Source organism: Monoraphidium neglectum (assembly GCF_000611645.1).
Source record: "Monoraphidium neglectum strain SAG 48.87 unplaced genomic scaffold scaffold00343, whole genome shotgun sequence".
In the NCBI taxonomy this organism is placed as follows: Eukaryota; Viridiplantae; Chlorophyta; class Chlorophyceae; order Sphaeropleales; family Selenastraceae; genus Monoraphidium; species Monoraphidium neglectum.
The window spans coordinates 7,096-31,566 of record NW_014013285.1 but is presented as its reverse complement, the minus strand read 5'-3'; the positions used below and the strand labels follow the sequence as shown (position 1 = coordinate 31,566).

Sequence of the window (24,471 nt, the reverse complement as noted above, 5' to 3'; positions counted from 1 at the left end):
GGCGGGGGTGCTCTGGGCGCCAGCGCCGGCGAAAGCGCCGCGACCGAGGCGCTGCGGGACGATAGGGCAGAGCGTGCGGGCGGCGCCGTGGGCGGCGGCGGCGGCGGCGGGGGCGGCGCCGTGCTGGCTGAGGAGGTGCGGGCGGCGCAGAGCGGGCTGTCTTGGCGCGAGCGGGCGCTGCTGGCGCGGCGGAAGCCTCCCCCATGATTCTGGGCCCCACACATCTGGCGTTTGAGCGAAGTGTGCGGAAGTTTTTGCAGGCCTTGTTGCGTTTCTTGCTGTGGGTGCTGGCATGGCGCTACCATTGCAACTTTGGTCGCAATTCATGACTGCTTGCATAGTCTGGCGGGTCGTCCTGTTTTGCCATGTCATTAATCCAGAACACAAAAGCCTCATGCCTATCTGTAACCATTCATTTGTCGCTCCAGTCAGCCAACCACAAGCCCAGTGCGGGTCAAGACAGTAGGCCTTGTGCTCAAGAAGGGGCGGGCCCGTCCACGTCGCAGCAGCTGCCGATTATGGCTGCCCGCCCCTGCCCTTCCACACCCGCCAGCCACCACAGATGGTGATGCAGGGACAGCTGCGATGCGACCACCCATCCTCCAGTGGATCGGCAACCTCTCATTGTAGACACCTGGAGTGACCCCACGGCCACTGAGTTGGTGGCCTGGTAGCCTGCTTCCCTGTGTGTTTTGGGCTGCTTGTCGTGCGGCAGGGTGCCACAGCGTGAGTGTGCGTAAGCTTTGTATAGCGCTGCTCGCGTCAACAGACTGCTGCTGCGGGTGGTGCGGACTCAAAAGTGTCCAACCTTGCCTGTGACTTAAAACCACAGGCGTGATATGACGGTTGATGTGCATGAGAGACCGTCTGTTACTTTGCTGCATAGGCAGCTATCCGAGTACTTGGCTTGCTAGGACTCTACGTGCCGGCCTGTGCAGCAGGGCAAATTCCAGCCACATCCAACCACAGCGCCGCGCTAGAGCAGCTCTTCTGACAGGAAAAAAGTCCAGTCAGGCAGTCCAGCAGCCCGTGCGCTCTTGCAGCGCATTTTTTCAGGGCGTGCTTGGAAAGAAGCCACCCCAGGCCAGCAAGGGGTGCTGGCGAGTACGTCGGCTGTGCCAGTCAGGGGTCAAACGTTCAAAACGAAAGTCGGCCGCACGCCGTGCCGAGCTAAGCGCATGAGCGCGGATCACAGGCCGCTATAAACCCTGCAGGAATTGAGGGTTTGCCTCCAAAGCATGCATGAGTCCCTCCCAGTGGCACACCAGGCTCCCTGCTGCGCGCTTGTAGCTGTCCACAGCAGCGTTCAAATATGGGAGGAAGCTGCTCAAATGAGTACAGATCCGCGCACGAGCGCTGAATGCCACCCAGAATCTAACAGCAGAGGTCAGGGGACCCGTTGAGTGACACATATACAGTCGCGTAATGCTCATGGAAAGAGGGAGGCAAGATGCCAGCATCGATGTGGGCCACCCGTGCGTGTGTGCCTGCCTGGCGCTTTGCAGCGCAAGGCGCACGCATGGTGCGCCGCCCCAGCTGCCCGCCTGCCGCGGCTGCTAGTAGAACGGCGCCCGGCGGCCGCCGCCGCCGCCGCCCTGCACGGCGCGGTGATGCCGCTCGCCCAGCTGCGAGGCCGCGCCCTGCCGCCGCTGGCTGGCCCCCTGCTGCGCCGTTGGCACCGCCCGGCGCTGCTGCTATATAGGCTCTGCACACAGGTGCGGCGACACCTCCGCGTGGGGGTGGGCGCTGCAGCCAGTGACGCCCCGACTCTGCCGCTGGCCCTGCTGGGTCGGCTGCTGCGAGTGCGGCGGCCGCGCGTGCTGGGCGTGCAGCTGGTGGGGGAGGGGCTGGCGACCCCCATGCCTGATTGGCTGCTGCTGGTGCTGCTGGTGCTGCCTCAGCTGTCTCTGCTGCTGCTGCTGCTGCTGCTGCCGCTGCTGCTGCTGCTGCTGCTGCTGCTGCTGCTGCTGCTGCTGCTGCTGCTGCGGCTGCTGCTGCTCCTGCTGGTGGTGGTACTGGTGCCGCTGCCGCTGCTGCTGGTGCTGGTGCTCGTGCAGCTGCTGCTGGTGCTGGTGCTGCCGGCCATGGCTGTGCTGCTGCCACTGCTGCTGGTGGCTCACCGCCTGATGCGGCTGCCGAAGCTGCTTGTCCCGCTGCACCCTCGGGTGCACCCCCCAGGGCAGCTGCTGGTTGGGGGCGCGTGTGTCTTTTGCCGCCACGCGGGGCTGCGATGAAGGTGAGGGGAGCCGGCAGCGCACCATGGATCAGCAATTGGGTGGATGGCGTCAGGACACCAGCAGCTGCAGAGGTTCACTAGGGTTTAGGGTTGACCAGAATGGAAATCAGCCTCTGGGCGCCCTAGACTCGAGGAACCCTCCACTTGACTTGCGCAGTCGACAGGCACCGGCGGACGGTGCACCTTTTCGCCGCCCCACACCCCTGTGTCCCACCACCGGCCGCCACAAAAACCTGCACAGCGCCCCGCAGCCAGCGGGGGCGGCACGCGGCCGGCAGCGTATGCCGCGACCGATGCTGCATGCATGATCAAGCCCACCTTGCGCTTGATCGCGCCATACTCGAGCTCAACGCCCTCTTGCGTGGCGGAGCTAGTTGCCCAGACGGTGGGCCCGGCGCAAGAGACCGGCGCCTGCGGGGCGACAGGAGGGCAGGCGTAGCACAGTCAGCGAGTTGGAATGGATGCATCACATGCCGCTCAGCTTGGCACATGGTGAACCAGACATCAAGGCGTGCGTCGTCGCACCAGGTGTGGCTCTTGTTTGTCCTGGGGGATGACTTGCAGCCGGTACCTGGCAATATCGGTTGGCAGCAGAATTTGCGATGTGGGCGCGAGGGGGCATCTGAGAATATGATAAGGGTGGGACTCCCACCCATCAGATGGGGCGGAATGGACCAGCTAGCGTCGGCGAAAATGCGGCGGCGTGGGCAAGTGCACTTCCGTCGTGCGCAGCAGCTTCCCGTGCGACGTGCTCCACCAGCTACTCCCCATGCCGCTGCCCCTGCGGCATGGGGCTTGGTTGGGGCCGGCGATCGCGACAAGCCACGCCACGCGCACCTGGCGCCCTCTGCGGCGAACCTGGCCTCGACGCGAGGGGGCAGCCGGCCCTCCATGCCGCCGTGCGCGCTGCCTGCATGTGGGGGAGCGGGCCAAGCAGGTGCGGACGCATACGCAGTGTCGCTTGCAATAATCAAGCACGATCTGCAGAGGTATGCAGTGGGTTGAACGGAGGTGCAGAAGTGCATTGAAAGAGTTGGCGCCAAGCGCGCCACCAGATAGCGGCTCCTCACCTTCCTCTTGCTGTATGACGGGGCTGGGCGCGGCGGCGGTGATCTCTGGCAGCCGGGGCTCGGCCTGCGGCGCCGTGAGCCGAGCGCCCGCCGCGGTGTCCTGAGGGTGTGCCCAAGGGGTTGGTGCAGGGCAGGCGTGAGAACCCAGATGGCAATCACGCACGCTGCACAACAACCCCCCTGCAACCAGCAACCCCTGAAATTGAGTCAGCAGGCCCCGGCCTACCCGGCGGCGGGCCGCGCGTGTTGAGACGTCCCCGCCAAGCTCGACGCCCGTGTGAGCGGCGGAGCTAATGCTGAGGGCGCTGTTGTTCTTGGTGTCCTCCGACGAATCCTGCGCTCACCGCAGCCAGTCGCAGTGCACGGGGGGGGGACCGTTTTGAGTGCGCTTCACAAGCCGGCCTGATCGCTGAGCGCTCAGCGCTCCACGTTCATCACAAAGGTTTGTCACGCCGCGCCCCAGGCGCACTCGCCGCAGCGCTGCCACCCCAGGGAGTTGTGTGTTCCCGAGCCAGAAGTCAGGGGCCATCAAACGGGTCCAAATGCGGCTTCTGCTCGCGTGCCTGTCCCCTCTCATCCCATCTTTCGGACTGCACGGGCGCAAGCAGCGCATGCAAGCACCCTGGGACGGCCCACTCACTTGCTCTTCATCGTCCGGCGGCATGCCCTTGGTGGGCGAGCTGGGGCGGCTCGGGGAGCCATCATCATTGTAAAGGGGGTTGGAGTGGACGGCGTCCATCTGCACCCCGTTGAACACCTGTTGGTTGTACATTCAAAGAGGAGCGGGAAGGATTTTGTGAGGATCAGGGTGATGATGAGCATCAGGATTAGTATTTGCAATTGTTACAGCGTTCTAGAGAGGTCAAGGCGAGGGTGAGCACTTTCAAGGAGTTGCCAGGCAGGCGTGCTGCAGCAGCTTGGCGGAGCGCTGAAAACCTCAACATTTTTGCAACTGCGGGGGCGCGGCGCTCACTGAACGCGTTTCAGCATGGCTGGCGTGGGACGAGCCGCTAGGCGGCGACGGCCCTCTTACCAGGCAGGTGGTGTCTGACTCATTGTTTAGCCCCTGCTCCAGCCCCTTGGCGGTCTCCTGCTCGAGGGCCCACTCTAGGCCCATTGACACGATGACAGCCTGGGGAGCGGAGGTGGGTGGGGCGGTTGCGGCCGCGTCGCGGCGCGGCCAACAGCGGTCGGCCCCTGAGAGTGTCGCTGTAAGACAGCAAGGGCTGGGCCGTGCCACGCGAGCCACACGCAAGCAGCCTTCACTGAGCACGACAACAAGCCCGCTGGCACCACCAAAGCCCATCCTGTATCGGGGCGCACCATCAGCAAGGCCGTCACCCTCTAGGCATGCACACGCGCTGAGCTAGCCGCCCACCTCGTCAGTGGGTGTGATTTGGCTTGAATGGGATGCCAGGCTGGGGGTGCAGCAGCCCCACAGCTCATGGTAGCCGCCCCCGCCCAGCGGCCCAAGCACGGTCAGCCGCTGTGCTTGAGGTGTGTGCGGCAAGACAGGGTGTTGCAATGGCAGGTTGTGAGGAGGCAGGGGCCAATGTCACGCGGCAATGCCACCCAGAGGCGCTGGTCGCGGCGAGGCTGGTCAGGAGGTGCACGGCAAGGGGTCAGGCTGAAGAATTGGGGGGGGGGGTGCCCACTGGACAGCAGCGATATGCCAAAGCAGTGAGCTCTCAGAGGCGGCGCCTGAAACGCTGCGCGCGCCTCGACAAGAAGAGGTGTCGAGGTTTGTGGGTGGCCGAAGCTGCAGCAAGCCTGGCCATCGAGGCAGCCGTAAAAGGCTTGGCACCTGTGAGGGACAAGAGGAGGGGACAGGTGGCGGGATGGCCGGCAGCCTCTCAAATAAACAACCTCAGGAAATGTAAGCGCATGAGCCGGCGCGATGTAATCGGTGGGCCCAGGGTTGGCGAGTGCAACACAGCGATCGCTGATGAGGCGCGCGCGCGCGCGCCGCGGGGCTGCAGATGTTGAGGGTCGCATGCACGTACCGGGGGCTGCTGACAGAGCCATAGCTGTAGGTCTTGCCCAGCTGCATAGGTGTGCCCTTGGTGCTACCCAGGCCGCCTGCGTACGGGTTATGGGAAGTCAGTCAGGCAGGGTATAATCAGCAGGGCCGGGCCGCGTGCTGGGCAGCATGCGCGACACAAAGTGCGTCGCCAGCGTGCAAGCGTGGGGGCGTGCGATCAGCTGGCATCCGAGGGAGCGCCCATAATCCCAGCACAGTCAAGCGCTATCTGGTCTCTTCACATACGTGAGCCAATGCAGGGCATGGGCAGACAGAAAACCACGTTTGAGGTGACACGTGATTTGATCGGACCCACCATTGAAGGCCTCAGAAGACCAGCCAGCCGCCTCGCCCGCACCAGTGTCATCCCGCTGCTGCTCCTCCTGCACATCATGGTTCTGCATTGGACAGGCCGCTGCATCCAAAAGGAGTGCCTGCGGAGGTGCCAGTGTGGCGCCTTGACACGCGCTGGCGCCGCCCGGGCAGCTGCTTATTCCACCATGTGGCGTCGAGACAGCTCTCGCCGTGCACCTGCGATGTTGAGGAGCGCATGGGGGTGATAGAGCAGTCGTTCAGGCAGGCAGCAGCCTTGGACTGCGTGCAAGCAGCAAACAAGGGCCTCTGGGGGTGGCGCGCGGCTCCAACACCTGAACGCGGCGCAAGCAGCGGCCACTGCGTGTTGGGTCTATCGCACCTGGCCGCTGCTGTCAGCGCCTGTGCGCTGCACTGCTGCCTTGCAGTGTTACAGAGAGCCTCTGATACACCCAATCCCGCTCCTGCCACATAGTAGCAGCCGCGAAGAGCTCTAGCTGCCACTTTCCGGCCCCACAACATCCCTAGGACGGCCTGCAGGGGACCAATAGTGAATGTTTGAGTGCCGTTCCAATCTAAAGCACGCGCGACAGCCCTCACACAGCGCTCAAGCCACTTGCACCCTAAAACAGCTCGACTCCGACCCCCATCGTGCTGCCTCATACCTGGCTGCCTGCAAGAGCCACTTGCATGACATCCAGAGCCACATCCATTGCCATCGATGCCAGGTTCGGCTTTTCGCGATCGCAGCGTGGTGGGTGCAACTCCCCGAAAGCGAGTTGACTCGATAAGTACTCTGAATGAACATGCGTACGGTACAAGAGATCTTGTGAACTTAGAACATACGTGCATTGGATCCTGGGGCAAGTGGCATCAAGCTATTTGGTGCAGAAGCTGCGTGGCGCATGTGTCGAGGTGGCGGCTGCATGGAGTGAATCATCACATGTACAAGCTGCAGTATCATTTTCCGAGATGTGATGCACTGTATGTCTGCATTTTCTGATGGGTTTTACCAGTGGTCCCTCGTATGCATGCCCCATCGACAGCGCTCATGTCTGCTTGCCGCACACGCACGCTTTCGCAAATGCTGCCAGCTGGGGTGACTACTGCTGCGCACAAGGCCGCCACCGATGCGGATGAGGGCAAAACAGGAAGGCGTGATGATGAGAGGCTGCCCCAGCCGCAGCGCGTCACACCCTGCAGGCAGGACAGCTCCTGCATTGCCGGCACAACTGTTGCCGCCACAACTGCATTCTCAGCGGCAAAGAAACAGGGTGGGGAGTTTCAGGATGTGCGCGTGCGAGGGTGATGCGGCGAACCCAGTTTACCTTGTGGATTCAAAGTGTAATCAGGCAGGCAGAAAAAGGGCGGGTCATGGCTAGGCCTGGCTGGTGACCAACCAACAAAACAGACTGAAGGGTGGGCTGAAACAGGACGCCCATGCCGGCTGCGCCTCGTCCTTGCCGCCGCCGCCCGGCGCCGCGCAGCTACTCGAGGCGGCCCCTGCGCTGACCAATCGCCGCTGCCAAGTGTGAGAGCCATGGGCACAAAGGCTGCTACAGTAGCGCGCCCCGCTGCCCATGCCAGCTGTGAGGCCTGCCCGCGGTCCGCCGCCGCTGCTGATGCCGCCGCGGCTGTTGTTGCTGCTTTTTGCTGTTGCAGCTGCCGCTCGGCCAGGAAATCCTCCCTTGCATACTCATCGTCCTATCTCCTCGCTCAGTGCGTGCGCCCGGCTGCCAATGGCAACGTCAGGGAGCGGCTCGGAGGGTGCCGCCCACCAAGTGGTGGCAGGTACCCGCCGCGCTGGGCGCTGGGAGAGGGGACTGCTCGCCGCCACGTGCGCCTGCCCAATGCAGGCGGGAATGACCGACGGGACCTTGGAGTGACAGCCATCAACCTGCAAAGCGCTGCGCTGCGCGGGCATTGTGGGTGGCTTGCATCATCCCTGAGGCACCGCGGGCCTTGTCACAAAAAGAGCCAGCTGCTGATCATGTTGTGCACAGTGCAGGCAAGCATGCGCCGCCATTTCCTGATCCAGTTGAGGGAAGCAAAAGCCGCAGCAGCAGCATGAGCACCGGCCGTGCACCACCACGCCGCTGCGCGCAAACAGCGGCCATCAGAGCGCCTTGGCAGCCTCCCCCCTTGCAGGCGCCCGCACCGCCACCCAGCCCCAGCCCGCCAGTCTGCAGCGCTGCGCTGCTGAACTGGATGCTGCTGCATGGGCTCACCGCTCGAGACGGCCAGTGGGGGGTGGTGGGGTGGCAGGGCAGGCACATAGCTGGAAACGACGTCAAGCGGTGGTGGTGCCGCAGTAAACTGCACGGGGGTTACAACGATGCACATGTCCAGCAATATTGTGGTACATCGCCCTTGGCACCACCTCTTAACAAATCTCCTTCAAGCAAAACCTGTGTGATTCCGCCGCCACGCGGTCAGAAACTTTGGCCCTTCGGGCAGCTGCTCCTACCTGTGCCCAGTCCCTGCTGCTCCACCCACCAGCTTCGTCCTTGCCCACCCCCTCACCCAGCTTCTCTCCACCTGGCCTGCGGCCTGCGGGCCCTTGGTGCGCCCGGAGGCCGGGCCCCGGCTGCTGCTTGGCATTGTAAGGCACGGGGCGGCTCCTGACGGGGCGGCTTTAAAATTCTGACTGCCTGAGGCTGGCATGAGTAGTGATGATTGCGCGATGAGACGTGGTTGTCGCCTGGGCGGAGGCGTACGTCATTGCACACAGGCGATGAGTGTGTCCCACCCACATCGTGGCACTCCATGGGCTTGCGATTTTGTCGCTGGGCAGTTGAAGAGCGTGCAACTCCCCCGCAGCGTCGCATCACGGCTAAGCAATGCGCCGCGCTGTGCTGTGTGGCACGTCCAATGGTATCGAATGCAGCGAAGCCACCATTTGAGTCCGCAGCGTATTTTGAGGGCTCTGTATGGCCCCAGAACCACTAGCTGCACACCTGTATACACACGTGCGCACTGCCACAAAGGCGCGTTGTGAACTCTTGGGCCAGTGGGCGCGCCTTGGGCGCTCCGTGTTGTCCTCAACAGGCAGCGTCAATGCCACGCATGTATCATGCAACAAATTCAAATCAATAACAGCTTGTATGTCTCCATTGTGTAGGCAGTTGCGCCCTTGCGGCAGGGCTGCGGTCCGCAGTGCCGATTTCGTACTGCAGCACTCAACATGGCTCAAATATTCGTAAATTCTGGTATGTGGTGCCGTGATGTTGTTACGGTATGGTATGTCTCGTGTCTAGGTTCGCGTAATCCAAGACTGCAACACGATCACGCCCCAGCGCGACCTCAGGTGGGTTGATTGTTATCACAGCAATGGCATCAGGGCGTCGTTATTGTGAGGCTGGCTCGCAGCCGCCCTTGCGATTTGCGTGTTTTGGGCCAGTGCACTGCAGGCTCAGGTGGTGGTGCAGGTGCAGGTGCAGGCGCGACGCGCTAGCGGCGCGCACGGCAATTTTCTCATCAAGTCAGCCAACAGCTTGCACCCTGGTGGCTGGTGCGCAAGTCACGCGTTCCCCCTGAACCCAGCATGCCATCCCTCACGCTGCCGCCATATCCCGCTCGCAGCTTGTGGCCTTGGATCAGGATTGCTACATTGAGGGGCAGCCTTGTTGACGCAGCGCGTCCCAGCCAAGTAACCGGCACAGGTGGGCAACATTTTGTCTGCCAAGGTGCAGTTTCAGACATGGGAGCCCACAGAGTGACGGTGCAGGCACGTGAAAAGGGGGGGGGGTCAGTCCGCCTTTCGAAGGTATGATATCAAGCATGGTATAGGTTGGGGGACACATCCTCATGGCCACCTGAGCACCCGATGTGCATAATTGCCTTGGCCACATGTGTATCAGTTCCCAGGGGGGGGGCGTTATTGGTTCCATGTGCGCCACCCGCCCTGGGTCCGACATCCGAACGCCTAATCACTGGCTGTGCAGATGTCCGTGTGTACCAAACACACATGCGTTTGCTTGCCGCAGACACCCCACACGACGACGACAGACACACCCTCTGGCATTTGCTCATGTGCTCTCACGAAGGATGGATGGCCCCAACTTTGCCAACTTAGCGCAGCATATCCAGAACATGGCGCAGGCAGCGGAAGGGCTGGCCGCTGAGGCGCACAATCTGCCAAACTGGGAGCCTGCGGCGCAGAGCGAGGCGCTGGCGCAAGTGCAGGTGGCGCAGCAACAGCTGCAGCAGCAGCAAATGCAGCAGATGCAGCAGATGCAGCAGCAACAGACGCAGCAGCTGCAGCGGCACATAGAGGCAGTGGACCACAACTCGCTCGCGCGGCTCATGAACACCCGCTTACTTCGTGGTGACGACTATGTCACGTAGCTTCGCAACAGCGACGGGCAAGCGCCGCAGCAAGCCCCCCTGGAGCTCTGTGACGTGTACAAAACCCCCGAGGCCACCGTGGACATCATTCTGGCCCACTACGGCCTGCCCACACAGGGCACTGAACCGGAGCGGATCGGACGGCTGCTGGCCCATCTGGGCATCTTTGACGACGACTGAGTCGGACGAGGGCGGCAGTGGCAGGGAAGTGTCAACGGCTGCGACTGCGGCGGCCACTCGTCCAGCAGCACGTCGCAGCACGCGCGCCGTGCACGCTCTGGGCGCACGGAGCGGTGATGAGGTTTTTGGCTGGACGGGCCCGTCGGGCCGGTCATTTGCAAGCGGTGTAGGGATAGTCTCAGGGTGCTGGGGTGACCACCACTTCTGTTTCAGGCTAGTGGGTATGAATCATAACGGCGGCAAGCCTTGCGTCTATGGATTTTTCAAACCCTGCCCGCGTCCAGAATGAATCGGTTGGTTGACTTCACTCCAACCCTTCAATTGACCCTGCTTGTGCTGCACAAGAACAGTTGTAACATTTTCAGCAGCAGTTGATGTAGATCCGCCGATTTTGGCAGGAGGAGCACAGGGGGAGGGTGCGGTGTGCAACTATGGACCTGCTACCATACGCGACAAGAAGGGTGGGACTAATTGATCCAGCACATTAGTTGCCAGCAACAGCAGGGTGTTGCAAACACATCAAGTCAACCGCGAAACAAGATGATTCTTCTCCCCCCCTGTGTGTGCGTTCTCCAGAATTGGAAAGGATGTGAAAAGGATGGCATTGTATCGCCCTTGGGCCAGCATGACAGGGTGTGCCAGGCCGCACAGGTCATTGCAATGGAGCCAGCAGCCTGGTTGACAGACTGCCTGCAAGAGGCAGCGCCCCTCCCTCGGGACGATCGTGTGATTCCGATGCGCCAGCGCTGGGTCAGCAGGTGAGGCGATGTTAGTCATTGCCTGCGCAGAGGCGTGCACAACGGAGCGTAGGGGACCTGACTGTCCCTCCCAATTCACGGCAATCCACGGGCTTCCAGTTTCGCCGCCAGACGTTGTGAGAGCTATCGAATCCTCCGCGGCAGGCCCAACACACACCAAAATACATGCGTCGCATGTGTGTTGTATGGCACCTCCACACCGGCATCAAATGCAGCGGAGCCGCCATCGGACCCAAAAGGCTTTTTTTTCGGTGCTACACGACCCGAGGACACTAGCTGCGCAGATGTGTACACACAGGCACACTGCCGCGAGGGCGCCTTCCGACTGTCGGGCCAGCGCTCGCCTTAGCAACGTCCTCGCACGCGTGCTCCGCGCCGTCCTCGACAGGCAGCCTCGGAGCTAGAGTAACATCGTGCACTAGGCATAACAGCTTGTCTATCTGGATTGTACTGTAGGCAGCCCCTTTGCGGCAGCGCAGCAGTCTGCAGCGCCCGATTTCGGAAAGGCAGCACCTTAAATCGCTGAAACATCCGTATATTGCATCGTCAATCCGGGGATGGTACGCACATACCGTTTGTCGCGTCTCTACTGTAGATCCGCGCAAACCAAGGTTGCAAGGTGGTCCCCACGATCACGACCCAGTGCGACCTCAGGTGCGTGAATTCATCATTACGGTTTGCTTAGGGATAACCCGGCCCGGGTGTGAGGCCGGCTCGCCGCCACCAACGCGCTTTGCGTGTCGCGGCCCAGTGCAGGCGCAGTTGCAGCTGCAGGCGCAGGCGCAGGCGCAGGCGCAGGCGGAGGAGTGCGGCGCGCTACCGTAGGGGCGCGAATGGCAATACTCGAGTCAGTCACCAGCTTGTAGGCTGGTGGCTGGTGCGCAAGTCACGCTCTCCCTTTGAACCCTGCCGAGGTCAGCGCGCCCTCCCTCATCACGCTGCCGCCATCCCGCGCGCGGCTCGTGGCCGCCCGTGACAGGCTTCTTAACGCGGCGCGTCCCAGCCAAGTGATCGGCACAGGTGGGCCGTGCTTTGCGTCAGCTGACTTGAAGTTTTTAGACATGGGAGCCCACAGAATGACAGTGCCTGCATGCACGCGATCATGGGGTCGAGAGGTATTCAGTCCGCCTGCATGCGTGTGACACGTGGTTGAGGTTGGGGAACACTCCAATCCTCTTGGGCCCCTGAGCATCCGTTGTGCATCATCTGCCCTGCGGACATATCATTCCCCAGGACTGGGGCTGTTGTTTGCCCCATGTACATCCCTCACCAACCTTGCGTTTGACATGCACGCGACCCTGCTGGTTGCTGATGGTTATGTGGACGACCGTGTGTTTTGCTTGGACGCCGTGCATTGATTGCTGAGGGCACTCCGGCACTCCGCACGTCGGCACACAATCCCTGTATCTCCTCACTCGTGTGTCCTCAGGCAGGATGGAGGATCCGCATTTCGCCAACTTGGTGAGGCAGTTTCAGAATTTATCGCAGTCTATGGAAGCGCTAGCCGGCGAGGCCCAGAAGCTGCCAAATTGGCAGCCTGAGGCGCTGGTGCAAGTGCAGCAGGCGCAGCAGCAGCTGCAGCAGCAGCTGGGGCAGGTGCAGCAGCAGCTGGGGCAGCTGCAGCAGCAGGTCGAGGCAGCGGACCACAACTCGTTCTCGCGGCTCTGGAACTTCCACATCAACATTGACCAGGAGGTCATGTGGCTCCGCAACAGCAGCGGGCAAGCGCCGCAGCAGGCCCCCCTCCTGCTTTCTGACGTGCGGGAGGCCGCAGAGGACACTTTGGACACCCTGTTGGCCCACTACGGCCTGTACTCACAGGGCACTGTGTCGCAGCGGCGCCGCAGGCTGCTGGTCCACCTGGGCATCTTCACGTGAGTCCGCATCAGCTGGTCAGGAGGCAGGAAGTGGCAGAGAAGTGCCAACTGTAGCGTCTGCAGCGGCCACTTGTCCAGCGACACGCCGCAGCACGCGCGCAGCACAGGAGCTGGGCGCGAGGAGCGGCAGCAGTGAGGTTTGTGGCTGGTCAGGCCGATCATTCGGAGGCGGTGTGGGGATCGTTTCAGTGTGCTGGGGCGACCACCTGCAGGCTAGCTGGTGTGAGTTATCACGGCGGCAACCTCACCATTTTCAAATCCTGCCGGTCCAAATCCTGCCGGTGGCTGGAATCCGGTGACCTTCGTCACCCCTGCACCCCTCATTCAGTCGACCCTACTTGTGGTGCACGAGTGCAGTTGTAATCATTTCGAACCCCTTTCATGTGCAGATGCATTCAGGTCGACAGGCAAAAGCAGAGCAGGGGGAGGTTGCGCATCTATGGGCCTGCGAGCATGTATGTGGTACCAGGCGGCTGGTGGTCGGTGGTCAAAGCGCCGTGACAGCCGTGACCAGTCCGGGCGCCCGATGCCCAGGGGCGCTGGCTGGGCGCGACAGCGTGTTTGCCGGCTGGTCAGCAGGGCAATGCAAATACATTTAGTCAACAGCCAGGCGCGGTTGTTCATTTTGCCCCCAAGTGCGTTTCCACGCAGCCCTGGAAAGGATTGGGGAGGATGTGGTCTGGAAGGGCCTTACTGTAGGACCAGCCTGACGGGGCGTGCCAGGCGGTGTTGATGCGCAGTTGCCTACATCCGAATTTCACGGCTGGGTTGGTGGCGCTTCCAAAGCAGCACTCTTGCTTTGTCACCGGCAGCCCTGTTAGCTGTTTTTACCAATGGGAGCAGTGCAATCCAGCTACCGTAATCAAAAATGACCCCCCGCCTTGGCAGCAATGACTCATGGTGTGGGTGCAATCACAAGATGTGATCGCAGCCAATGCTCACGGCAGGACAAACATGATTCTGTCCAAATCCCAAGAGTATCCAGCAAATGAAGCCTGATCAGTCATCACCAAACTTCGTCGCCGGTTGGTCCACCAGTCTCCTCGCCCGCGCAACCCCCGCAGGGGCAGCCGTTGCGCGTCGCCAGTCGTGCGAGCTCTCTTCCTTGTGGCCCCCGTTGCCGCCGGTTGCTGTGTAAACATCTTCGTCTGACGCCCGCCCAGCCGGAGCACCTGAGCACCCTGCCACCTTGCAGGGCCCGGCCAGGCCGGCCGCCCACATGCAGCACACGCGGCCACAGCCGTCGCACTCGCATCGGCCCCTTCCCCCGCAGCAGCGACTGCCTCTGCGGGTAGCGGCTTGGTGGCCGCGGCCGCCGGCGCTTGTGCCGCCCAGACCCTCAAAGCGCCGCAATGCAAATACAGGATGTTGTGCTCCCCCCACCACAAGCACCCACAAGCCGTGGCGTGGTGACGCGAGGCTGGCTCCCTGTTTGCCGCTGATCCACATTCGCGTGCTGCGAACCGCGGGAGGGTCCCCTGTTTGCCCCCAATCTGCTACTGATGTGCATTCAGTTGTGGAACATCAGCCTGTGGGCCCGCGGCCACCGCCCTACAAGCTCCACTGGCACCACAGACCAGTGAAGAGCCTCATCAGTCACCGGCAGTTGGGTGTTTGATTACTCTGCCGGTCCAGCAAGGAATGCAGAGGGATTGGGATGGCGCCTACCATGCCGTGCGCGCGTCGCACTGCATGCGCCCGATACATGGGCAATGGCAGAGCCAGCAACCGCCAACTCTGTACTGCGACGACAGACAGGACAAAGTCCAATGCACGGGAAGGCATGGTGCATGTTCCTCCCGTGGTTTTCTTTTGTGATGTGTTGATGAAAGTTGTTGCGCTTTGCTCAGCACGGCCAATCCAGGGCGGGGCCCCAGCAAAAAGAATTGGGAACCACAGGAGCCTTCCGGCGCCTTCACCACAGTTGCTGTTGTTCATCACTGGCCCGCGGACAACACAAGGTGCACCTCAGGACATTGTGTGGTGGTGTGTGTACCACGCGGGCGGCGGTGTGGACGCGCGATGCGATGGACTGTGAGCACGGCGTTTGCAGCCGGTCAACAAAGCTGCTGTGAGCATTTTGCAGCTGGGCGGCAGGCTCGAGGTGGGGAGGGTGCTGCTGACGAGTACCGAAACGCCAAACTGAGGAGGATGACTGAATACAGCGAGCTTTCGGCTGCGCGGGTGCCGTCGTGCACGGATATTTGCAGGCGAGAGAGCCCCGAAGCTTCACATCATCTCTGAAGGGCCAGAAAACGCTGCATCTGCAAGGCCAGCCTCGCAGGCCGGCCACACGCCGCCGCGCGACGCCATCATCGGCGGCGCTGCCTCGAGCCCACCGGGCAGCCGCCCTCGGGCTCGGCCGGTCCCTGGTGGCAGGACCGCCGCGAGCGCCGCCGCCGCGAAACCGCGGCCTAGTCCGACGGGCCACTGGTGGTGCTGCCGCTGCGGCCTCTGCTGGGGCCTGTTGGGCTGCGGCTGGCTGCGGTCGGGGCCGTAAGCGGTAGGGTAATGCTGCGGCCTCTGCGGCACCCCGCAAACCCGCTGCCCCTGCTCGGCGGGGGCCCGACAGTCGGATGCCCGCACCGAGTGCTGGAATTGCTGCTGCTGCCGCTGCTGCTGCTGCTGCCGCTGCTGCTGCTGCTGCTGCTGCTGCTGCTGCTGCTGCAGCTGCTGCAGCTGCTGCTGCTGCTGCTGCTTGTACTGCGCCATCTTCTCCCGCTGGTACTCCTTGAAGCCCGGCCTCTTGGAGCGCTGTATCGGCACGCGCCCGCAGCGGCCGCCTGCTGCTTGCCGGAGGCTATGGTGGTATCGCGTGTGTGGACGGGTGGGTGGAGGAGAGGTTGGGTGAGGTGGGGGAATTTGAGTATTGGTGCCTTACAGCGTTGGCCTATCCTGCAATGTGGCCAGGAACCTGACTCGCATGTATGCCTCCAGACCGCACACGCGCTGTCCGCCCCAGTCCATGTTCAACCGTGCGGACGCGTGAGCTCATCTCATGACTGCACCCCACAACAAAGGCCAGCCTGACTGACCCCCCAGCCACCCCTCACTTGCAGGCTCCGCGAAGACTCCGTGGCAGCCGGTACTGTCGGCGGTGCCAGCCCCCGTCCTGGATGCCTCAACATGCAGCGCAGCTCCGGCCGCGGGTATGGCCTGGGGGCGTGGAAGGATGACGGCACCGGCAGCACACGTCATGGTCAGTTTGGGGGCATGCATCTCAATTATGATTCGTGCTGGTAGGATAAGCACTCCTCATACCAGCCGTGCTCCTCCCACTCCCCCCTCGTCAACTGACATCAAACAGGATGACAAACAGGAACGAGGTCAGGCAGTGTGTACTACCTAGCAATCACGCACACCGTCAACAGCACAAATACACTAGAATCCGCCCTTCGCTCTCTGTCGAAGCCGCAACACAGGTGCAGCACGAGCACGCGCCCACCTCAACGCTCCCCTCGTCGGCGGCCGCGGCGTTGTCGTCGCTGCAAGCCGCGCTGAGCACCGTCACCCCCGCGCCGGCGGCGGCGTCACCCGCGACCACCACCTGCGGTGTTTGGCGGTGGCACGGGATGATGCGACCGGGCCGTTTGCGTTTTGGCTTCGCCGGGTGACATTGGCGCGTCACCCATTGCAATGGATGCCAGCCGATTGGCGAGCGCCCCGCGCCGCGGCGCGTGCGACCAGGCGGTGGTGGCGCGGCAAAAAGGGCTGCCCTTGGGAATATTCTGGGGGCTCGCACTGGACGGCCAGGCGCGCTCATGTACAGCCCCCCACAGGATCCGCACCTGCCCCGTCCCACGAAACCACGCACCTGGCTGGTAGGGATGTCGGCAGCAAGCTCGACGCTGGCGATTTGCTCAGCGGAGCTGATCTCTAGAGGGGTGGGGCGTGTGGGGCTGGCCGGGCGCACCTATCAAAGAAATCATGTGTGTGTGTGTGTGTGTGTGTGTGTGTGTGTGTGTGTGTGTGCGTGCGTGCGCATGCGTGCGTGCGTGCGTGCGTGTGTGTGTGTGTGTGTGTGTGTGTGTGTGTGTGTAGGCCGGCAGGGGTTGGAGTTGGTGGGTGCAGTCGCTTGGGCAAGTGAGCTTGCCGCTCGGCCTGCCCCCATGGATTGTGGCGAGAAGAGGCATGCATAGGCGCACTGAAGGGGGGGGGTGTCAAGCATGTTTACCTGCAAGCAGGAACAGGCCGCCTGCCAGCCCCTGGCTGCTGTCAGTTGACATCACCACGGGGCCCCGCTCTACATACTTGATCCTGCACGGTCCGCGCCCGGCCCTTGCCCATCACAAATGTTGTGCTTGCTTGCTTGCTTGTGAAGCGCAAGCAAGCGAGAATCACACCTCGCCGTTCTTGAGCATGCCATTGGTGGGCGAGCTAGGCCTGCTGCAGTCATCCTGGCTGCCCACAGCAGAGGTCTCCTTAGTATCAGGGGCCTCCAACTCATGCTCCAGAATCTTCAAGGGCGTGGAATGCAAAGAAGGTCGATGCGTGCGGGGGCGCGGTGAAGGAAGCAAATGGGCAGAGATGGACGTTGGGAAGCTGATCGGGCGGGATGCGCGCTGAATTGTGGATATCGCAATGATGGGCTGACGGTTGCTGCGGATGACCTGGTCGGTTGTAGCCAGGCGGCCTCTCGGACGCTGCGCAGACTGGGCTGATGTGAGTGGGACAAAGCCACCAGTGGCTGCATCCGCATCTGCCATGTCCATCCTTCTGGCGCACGATCATGTGGCAAGCCTTGCGTGCCCGCACAACTGAGCACGTCCCAAACCTCCCGATTCCCGCCTCACGTCGGGAGTACAGCGCCTTGGGGGGTCCGGAGGGATACAATGCTCGGCGGGGTGCCCATTGACGATGCTTGGGGTGATCATAGCCCGTCGATCCCTCCAAGAAGGGTCCGGCATCCCCAAGGGAGAGGCCCAGGAGGCGGCCGCAGCAATCGGCTGGAAGGCCAACTCCTGCAGGGGTGAGAGGCGGCGGCAAATAGCACTCAGCTAGAACACGGAAGATACAGGGTCAGCTGCAGGCCAGCCGGCTATCAGAGGTAGTTCTGAGTCCATGCAGGGCGGGCGCGGCTGGCAGGGCCATCGCAGCCGCGTGCGTGCATCTCACACTTCAGCCGTGGGTGCCCTCTCCGGGCACCGGACTGCTCTGCCTCAGCCCCAGGCACACCTTGTCGGCCAGGAGGTCCCTGGAGCGTGCTGCTTGGGGCCAACCACACAGCTCCGCAACGCCGCGACAGCGGTGACCGAAGGGCTGGTCGAGCGCGGCAAGCGCGGCAGCCCTGCAGAAGGGCAGCGCGTTTTTGGGATAACCCTCTGGAGCCAAGCCGCCGATCCCCCACACCTTTGTCGCAACGCTGCGCAGCAATTTTGAAAGGGGGAGGAGGTGCTTGGCGTTTTCAAGCGGGTGGCGGGATATGGCAGCTCGCGAAAAACGCGTGCACGCGGGCGCCAGGCGTGAGGGTCCCGTGACGTGACGCGCGAGCCGGCGGATCTGGCCCTGTGCTTGACTGCGGACGGCTCGCGCACGGCAGCCCTGCTGGCTGTGCCTTTGGCCTCACCAGGGGTGGTCGACGAACAACCGGGGGAAGTGTCGCGCACTGGGGATGACGGGCGTGACGGGCTGCCCCTCGCTCATCACCTCTTGGCAGACGTCCCCAGCCAGCGTACTGCGTGCCATTTGAGTCCGCCCTGGCATTTGGCGATTGGCGAGAGTTATATTTTTGATGAGGGCGTCAGCAGTGAGTGGTGTTTTTTGGCAAGATTTTACCCTGAGGGCGGCATGGAATGGCGTTTGACCTGCCCCCCCCCGTCCCCCCCCTCAAACCACCATCACCTCAAGCCGCTGGGGCGTGCGGCCGCAGAGGCGCAGGGTGCAGCGGCTGGACCTGACCCGCACGCGTGGCTGGTGAAAGGGATGCAAGGCTGCTGGGCAGCTGGTGTTGGCGCCCACTGGGGGGAGGCGCTCGCGGTGCCGGTGTTGCCGACGCCTGGAAGCGTGACAGGCGCGTGACCCACCGCGTCATCCAGGGCCCCTATATTGAAGAGAGAAGGAGCAGGTGTGTCTGTGGGTGGATGCGCTGCAAAAAAATCTCTGTCATTAGGCTCTGAGAGGTCTCGATCGATGCAGATGGGCAGTGTGATTGCTAGTTCATGGCTGTTTCGCGGGCGCAGCAATGGTGTCTCTGAGGATCACTGCAATCACGCAGCTGTATGTGAACACACCTGACATCATCAGGGCCGCCACCACAGCCTCGATGCCCGCCTCATTCTCCTCGTCTTCAACCAACGCGCTGTCGCCAGCCCCTGCATGCGTGCCTGCCATGGGCGCTGGCGTCGGCTCGCCGCCCTCATGCGCCGCTGCGCCGTTGGCGCGCAGCTCCTCTGCCGGCACTTGCTGCTCCCATTTGGCGTGTGCGCTGCTGCGATGTTGGCGCGCGGGGGCATTTCACCGTCGGCGCGAGGGCACAGGCCAGGATCGGCCCTGGAGCGCATGCGTGCACCAATGCAGGGCCTCAGATCGGGTACCCGCAGCTGAAGCGCTCCACTGCACGTGCAGGCGCAAGCGCGGTCAACGCACCTGATCGCCACTGCCACCTCCTCTGCGCTGCATTGATGCATGGGCTTGTGGTGTAAGGCTTCATAAAGGCCGAAGGTAGCTCCTGGCAACCCGTATGCCTGCCGAACCAGGTCTGCTGCCGCTTCATGTCCTTGCACGAGGCCCACGGCGCCCTGCAGGACGTGACGCTTGGAAATTGAGCCATATAAATCTTCATACTTGCCGCACGAGCTGCTGCGCGCGTGCAAGATCAAGCTCGGTCCCCAGCAAAAAAAGCGCATCAGTGGGCCGCGCTGCCCTCAACTGGGCAACTGCCAGGGGCACGGTCGTGGCATTCTGAGCCATGTATCCTGCCACCATGGCTCCTCTCTGTGCGTCCGGCTCAGAACAGCGTGCTAGGTGCGCCCGCGAGACACTGTTGACTATCCTTTACCGCACTCGATTTGTTTGAGAAAAACATGTGACAAATGAACTAAAACGAACGCGCAGTGTACTTCTGAGCGACCTGCAGTGCAAAGTCTTGAATTCGATGGGACCGAGGCTGCTTTCATCGTGATGATGGTCCATCAACAAACACATCCTCACCTATGTATACGTGTGTACTGCGGACAATAATTGCCTCTATGTGTCTGCCACATTGTTGATGCTTGGCCTGGACGTGCACGCCAAGCCCCACCCCATCTCTACTTTAGTCCTGGCCACACAAACATCTACAAAAACTCCCTCCGTTTCTTGTTACATACTCTTTATCAAGACGCAGCGCCCAAAGAGTATCGCGTTCATTGACAACTACACACGCAAGAAGGCCAAGAGCAGCGGCGGGCGGTGGTCGCATGTGTGCGCTACCTGGAGGCTGCGCCGGAGGCTGGCAAACGAGCGTGCACAAAGAACGGCAACCAAACTAAATCCGCTGCCAGCATCAAGCGACCTCATTATACGGCCGCCCATACAGCCCCGCCCACGATGCCGGCGTCCTCAGCGGCACTGCGCCAGCTGCAGCCCCTGCTGCCTCTTGCGCGACCGCGCCGCGCGCCACCAGCAGCCGCAGCGCAGCAGACGCAAGGGCGAGCGCGTCCGCCACGTTGTCGCCCTCTGACGCAAACGTCCCCAGCAGCAGCGCCGGCACGCGCGCCGCGGCGAGCGCGCCGAGCAGCGGCCAGGGCGGCAGCAGCGAGTGCAGCTCGAGCTCTCGCGACAGCGCGTCAGCCTCGAGCTTCGGCACACCCAGGTCAGCCGCCGCCGCCGCCGCTGCCGCCTCCGCCTCTGAGAGCGCAAGCCCCTCCAGGCGCCGCCGCGCCGCCTCGGCCTCCCCGTCTTGCGGCCGGTCCGCGCCGTCGGCTGGCCGCGGCGCCGACGCGGCGGCGGCGGCGGCGGCGTAGTCGGAAGCTGGCAGAAACCTGGCCTGTGGGCCTTCCAGTTGGCTCTCTCGACGGAACTGAGCGTCGAGCCCTGCCAAGATCAGCACCTGCAAAAATGCAGGCAGTGAGATTGTGGTGTCCAGAGCGCACCGTGGCGTACCAAGGGCACGTGCGCGTTCATTTGCTATCAGGGCTGCCCTGGTGCCGCCCCCCGCGTGCACGTCACACATGCAGGGCGTGGGTCACGATTAGTTCAGCAAAATGGGCATAGGCATTTGAAGCAGTGTACGGGAAGTATGCTCAAGGCAGGCTGCTTTGAATGCAAGGCTGCCAGTTGAGCATCTACAGCCAAAACATCAGCAGCTTCGCACACCAACACCGCTGCGCACGCACCTGGCCGGCCCCCGACGCCGCAAGCCACCGCGCCAGGTCCGAGCAAAAGGCGGCCTGGCGGCCCGGGATCGCGGGCGCGCGCTGCTGCAGAAGAAACAGCTTGGAGCCTGCGCGCGTGCCAGTTGTTCCCGTCAGCGACATTTGCCTCTGATGTCGTGTATGCAAGCCCGCAGGGGCGATGACCATTCTTCAAACCCGCACAGCTCCCGCTGCTGCCTCTGCGCACATCCATGTGCGCACGCACGCACGCACGCATCCAAGCTCGCATGTGTGCACGCATGCAGGCACGCATCTCCCGCACACTCAAGGAGACGCAGTCATGCATGCATGCCCACAAACACACATGCCTGCATGCCTGCATGCGCTTCATCTCCCACAGCGGCGGCGCGGCAGGCTGCAGAGCAAAGTGTCGACCCCCGTGCCTCGCACGCAGCCCCCCCTTTCGCCGCTCTCGGCGAAATGGGGGCACGCCCGCGGGCAAAAGCAGCCGCTCGCGTGCGGCGCCTGCACAGCGGCCCACCTGGCGCCCCAACAGAGTACAGCTCGAGCGCCGTTGCCAGCACGCCCCGGCCCTCTATGTGGTCATACGCATCGTTGCCAACGACAGCCAGCAGGTTGGCGTCCGCGAGCCGCGCGGCGAGCGCAGCGCGCAGCGTGGAGGCGAGGGCGTCCACCGCGAGCTCGCCGACGTTGAAAAATGCAACCGCCGGCTGCGGTGGGCGGCAGCAGCATGCGCGTTTGCGTGATCAGGCGTTCAAGGATAGATGCGAGTGCATGAACACGGTCGTGTCATGAGAGCGTCGGCGACAGCGCGTACAGCGGCCGCAGACTCACCAGCACAATGCATGCGCCGTCCAGGTCGGGCGCGTCGCCGACAGGGTGCAGCTCCATCAGTTCACTGCCTGCGGCGTCCTAGCTGCTGTCTGCAATGCAAATGCGATCAGGCGACTAGCGTGGTGCCCTTCAGATCTGTACGGTGATCGCGGGTGGCGGTGCGTGACAAACTAGTGTGTAGAAGCTGTTGATACGCAGTAAAAGAGGAATCACCACTAGTAAAAAAATCTCATCGCACACACATGGCACAACTGTGGGGGCGGTTCCCGTGGAGTTGCCTCCCCCCCGGAAATGCGCCAGTGCGTAAGTGCTGACCCCCGCGCCGAGCCAGTCAAAAGTGCGTACTGTAGTCCGTATGTGGGATAACGTAAGTACGGCGCCTCTCAGCAGGCTGATGTCGGAGAGCTCCATTCACACCAATTACTATGACGCTGCTGAGCAGCGCGAAGAGTGCCATGTGGTCGTGCAAGCGCTGCCTGTCAAACAAGGGCACAGGAAATTTGTGCATTCAATGTCATCTTGTTGGTGTGTGCCGTATCCGCGAAGAAGCCAAGCAAGTGCGCATGTGCCCAAGCGGCGACGCACCAGCAGAGCGTGCAAAGCGTGCGGACCGGGCGCAGCTTAGCTCGACGCGTTGGGATTGTGACTTGTGATAAAGCAACCTGATCTACTTGATTCTATATACCACTGTCTCTAAGCCAGCTCAAGGGCTCTGTGGGGTCCATCGGGTCCGGCTGACGAGTTTCAACTCTTCCCTCGTCTGCAGTGGCGCTGTCGCCGTCTTTTGCAACGCCGAGGGTACTGTGCCTGATGCTGTCGTTGTGCAAGCCATCGATTGGTTAATCCTTCACTGTTGGGTCGGTCTATCATATTCCTTGCTGCGTCGAGCTCACTACGCTCCGCACTGATCACCAGCTCCACCCTGGCCGCATCGCTCGCGGCCCTCCAATCAGTTGTCTCGTATCTCTTACCTACAACTTAACACCCCAGCTTCGGCTCGTCGGCGCTTCCCAGGGGAGCCAGTCACTGCATGGAACACGAGCCCGGGGCCCCTGGTGAGGCGCCCGTGCGGGCTTGCTGTTGCACATATATGATCGGTGTCTGCGTGGGTAGATCGCGTCTCGCTTTGCGGCCACGTCCTGCATGCCCGTGGATGGCTTTGGACGGCCCTCCTGGTCGTGGGAGCGGCGCGTCACTGGCTCCGCGCCACCCCGCATCTCGTCAGTCGGGGTATCAGAGGCAGCCCAAACCCACATCCATGCGCATGTTGATTGGTGCCAACGCCGGCCCCGCCCTCGCTCCCGCGACGCAACCGCCACCCGCGCCGCCCGCCGCGATGACCTGAAATCCTCTCACGCCCACGGGTGCCCCAACCCACCCACAGACGGAGCCGCCAGTGCCAACGCTAACGCCCAGGCTTACGTGAACAGCCTCGCCGCGGCGTTCAACGCGTCCTCCCTCGGCCCCAGGTCACTGGGGCCGGCGGCGGCCGCCGCAGCGCTGCTGTCGGTGTCCGCGCCGCTCGCAGCGCCGTCGCTCGCGCTGCCCACGGCCGCGCTCGCGCCACTGAGCGGCGATGCGGACCAGCCCCCGACGCCCTCGGCTGCAACAGCTGCCGCGCAGCAGCAGCAGCAGACAGCCGCGGCGGTCACAGCCGCGCTGCAGCAGCAGGCGGCCGCCGTCGCATCCGTCCAGCAGCAGCAGCAACAGCAGCAGCAGCAGCAGCAGCAGTGGACCAGCAGCCTCGCCGCCCTGCGGGCGCAGCCCGCCGCGCAGCTGCTCGCGGCTGCGGGGCTGCAGGCCGCGACAGCGCTGATGCCAACCGGCGCGACTGCGGCGCAGCTGGCGAGCGGCATGCCCGCGCTGCAGCAGGTGCCGGTGATCATCGCGTCCCAGGGCATGCCGCCGTCGCCGCCGACCTCCTCGGCAATGTCCGCGTCGCCGATGGCGTCTGCTTCGAGCAACCTGGTCGGCGGCGCCGGCGCTGGCGCCGCGCCGCAGAGCCCTTCGACGCTTCTCGCGGCCTCCCACGCGGCCGCCGCCGCCGCGGCGGCGACCGCGCCTGCGGCGACCGCGCCGCCGGGGCTGTCGCCGTTCTTCGCGGCCGCCACGCCCGCGGTATGTGGGGCGCCGATCAGCGTGCCGCTTTCGCTGCTACCCGGCGCGGGCATCGGTGCAGGTGCCGGCGCCGGCGCGGCCGCGGGCGGGTCTCTGACCATGTCGCCCTCCGCGGCGACGTCGATCTACAGTCAGATCTCGGGGGTTTCGCTGGTGTCACCCTCGTCTATCACTGGAAGCTCTGGGGGCGGTCTTCACACGCTGTCATGCTCGTCGACCGTCTCTGGCTTCGACACCCCCCACGCCTCGGCCACGCAGCCGAAGCCGCCCGCCGCCGCGACGCCGGCCGCCGCGCAGGCGGCGGCGGCGGCGGCGCTGGGGCTCCCGCTGCTGCCGCCGCAGGCTGCGGCCGGGCGCCCCGCGCTGGGCATGCCGCCGGCTGCGGCGGGGACGCCGGCGGCGGC

General features: G+C 63.2%; 6 protein-coding genes across 6 annotated transcripts in view; 4 read left to right on the top strand and 2 right to left on the bottom strand.

Annotated features, from left to right (window-relative positions):
• Nucleotides 1–1,859: 1,859 nt before the first annotated feature.
• On the top strand, nucleotides 1,860–2,234 carry MNEG_2892 (hypothetical protein; the record flags this gene model as incomplete). Its single annotated transcript, XM_014048636.1, has 1 exon — nucleotides 1,860–2,234. One exon carries the CDS (start codon nucleotides 1,860–1,862, stop codon nucleotides 2,232–2,234), a length of 375 nt encoding a protein of 124 aa, XP_013904090.1.
• A 51-nt stretch (nucleotides 2,235–2,285) lies between these two features.
• On the bottom strand, nucleotides 2,286–5,730 carry MNEG_2891 (hypothetical protein; the record flags this gene model as incomplete). Its single annotated transcript, XM_014048635.1, has 11 exons — nucleotides 2,286–2,300; nucleotides 2,555–2,647; nucleotides 2,762–2,807; nucleotides 3,074–3,146; nucleotides 3,307–3,406; nucleotides 3,533–3,640; nucleotides 3,947–4,063; nucleotides 4,340–4,438; nucleotides 4,685–4,724; nucleotides 5,310–5,385; nucleotides 5,643–5,730. The coding sequence occupies 11 exons, from the start codon at nucleotides 5,728–5,730 to the stop codon at nucleotides 2,286–2,288; spliced, it is 855 nt and encodes a 284-aa protein (XP_013904089.1).
• Nucleotides 5,731–9,685: 3,955 nt separating this feature from the next.
• MNEG_2890 (hypothetical protein) lies at nucleotides 9,686–9,985 on the top strand (the record flags this gene model as incomplete). The annotated part of the gene is made up of 1 exon (XM_014048634.1): nucleotides 9,686–9,985. One exon carries the CDS (start codon nucleotides 9,686–9,688, stop codon nucleotides 9,983–9,985), a length of 300 nt encoding a protein of 99 aa, XP_013904088.1.
• A 2,429-nt stretch (nucleotides 9,986–12,414) lies between these two features.
• MNEG_2889 (hypothetical protein) lies at nucleotides 12,415–12,801 on the top strand (the record flags this gene model as incomplete). Its single annotated transcript, XM_014048633.1, has 1 exon — nucleotides 12,415–12,801. The coding sequence occupies one exon, from the start codon at nucleotides 12,415–12,417 to the stop codon at nucleotides 12,799–12,801; it is 387 nt and encodes a 128-aa protein (XP_013904087.1).
• Nucleotides 12,802–20,283: 7,482 nt separating this feature from the next.
• MNEG_2888 (Proteasome assembly chaperone 2) lies at nucleotides 20,284–22,006 on the bottom strand (the record flags this gene model as incomplete). The annotated part of the gene is made up of 4 exons (XM_014048632.1): nucleotides 20,284–20,829; nucleotides 21,116–21,222; nucleotides 21,636–21,825; nucleotides 21,950–22,006. The coding sequence occupies 4 exons, from the start codon at nucleotides 22,004–22,006 to the stop codon at nucleotides 20,284–20,286; spliced, it is 900 nt and encodes a 299-aa protein (XP_013904086.1).
• A 973-nt stretch (nucleotides 22,007–22,979) lies between these two features.
• Nucleotides 22,980–24,471, top strand: part of MNEG_2887 (hypothetical protein) — a gene marked incomplete at both ends in the record, with an annotated part of 8,548 nt that continues 7,056 nt past the window's right edge. Inside the window, 2 exons of the mRNA XM_014048631.1 lie at nucleotides 22,980–23,004; nucleotides 23,334–24,067. Coding sequence (XP_013904085.1) covers nucleotides 22,980–23,004; nucleotides 23,334–24,067 — 759 coding nt within the window. The remainder of the gene's footprint in view (nucleotides 23,005–23,333; nucleotides 24,068–24,471) is intronic.